This window comes from Antrostomus carolinensis, unplaced genomic scaffold, assembly GCF_000700745.2.
Source record: "Antrostomus carolinensis isolate BGI_N321 unplaced genomic scaffold, ASM70074v2 scaffold8332, whole genome shotgun sequence".
Classification (NCBI taxonomy): domain Eukaryota; kingdom Metazoa; phylum Chordata; class Aves; order Caprimulgiformes; family Caprimulgidae; genus Antrostomus; species Antrostomus carolinensis.
Window position 1 is genome coordinate 43,022 of NW_010300123.1, and position 874 is coordinate 43,895.

General features: G+C 37.6%; 1 protein-coding gene across 2 annotated transcripts in view; it reads right to left on the reverse strand.

Annotated features, from left to right (window-relative positions):
• The window catches only part of MYH11 (myosin heavy chain 11), a 54,160-nt gene that overhangs the window by 24,272 nt on the left and 29,014 nt on the right, over positions 1-874 (reverse strand). For both annotated transcript variants that reach the window (XM_010163019.1, XM_010163018.1), the window contains one exon: positions 611-754. In XM_010163019.1, coding sequence (XP_010161321.1) covers positions 611-754 — 144 coding nt within the window. The remainder of the gene's footprint in view (positions 1-610; positions 755-874) is intronic.

An 874-nucleotide genomic window follows, 5' to 3' on the forward strand; every position in this document is an offset into this window, starting at 1 on the left:
TGTTATCTTCAGGCACTATACTGCCACCAGTCCAGTTGCTTGTTATTACTGTCTCTGAACATGCTGCTTGTGTTATGTGGTCTTGATCCTGAGTTTAGATCCTGCCATGATCTTGTGTCTCTCCTGATCACACAGAACTGAGTTCCCATATTAATCTTAAGGTGAGGTAGAAACACCTTGAGAAGTTCCACCTTATGAGAGAACCTTTATTCTCTTTCTATGAGACATCTATGGTTTAATTCATCTAATACCTTCTGAGAAGGAGGGAACTCTATGGGCACTAATTCACAGTGCACTTCTTAAAAACAGTAGCTAGGTAATAGTTGGTAATAGTTTTACACAGAGGAAATAAGAGGCAAAGAGGTTAAATAACATGGGTACATTTAGAATCTGCCAGTTGGTGGTTCATGCAAGATCATATTTCTCCAGAGAAACCTGGACATAAAATCTAAATTACCTTAATTTTCTTACATGAATATAGAATCTTACTTCATATGCATATTTTGCGAAGTGATTATTCTGGACAGAATTAACCTCTGTGTATTTGTATCTCTATATACTGTCACTTGCAGAGGCATACATTTAATACAATCTTGCTAACAATTCTCACCTGTTTGTTCCTCCTCAGTAAAGCCCATAATTGTCATGGCTTCCAAGGTCTCCTGGAACATCTCATCATCTTGTTGAGCAGGAATAGGTACGTGGCCATTAGATAGAAAGGTATAATTGTTGAAACCTTCCAGCAACAGATCATCTATAAAGCAAAGAGGAAAAGCTTTATTTAAGTGCATCAGCTTAATGCTTTTTGTTCATGAGTTCTCCCAATGAACAACAGGAAAACAACAGTATTTTCAGCAAAGGAAGACTCTGCTCG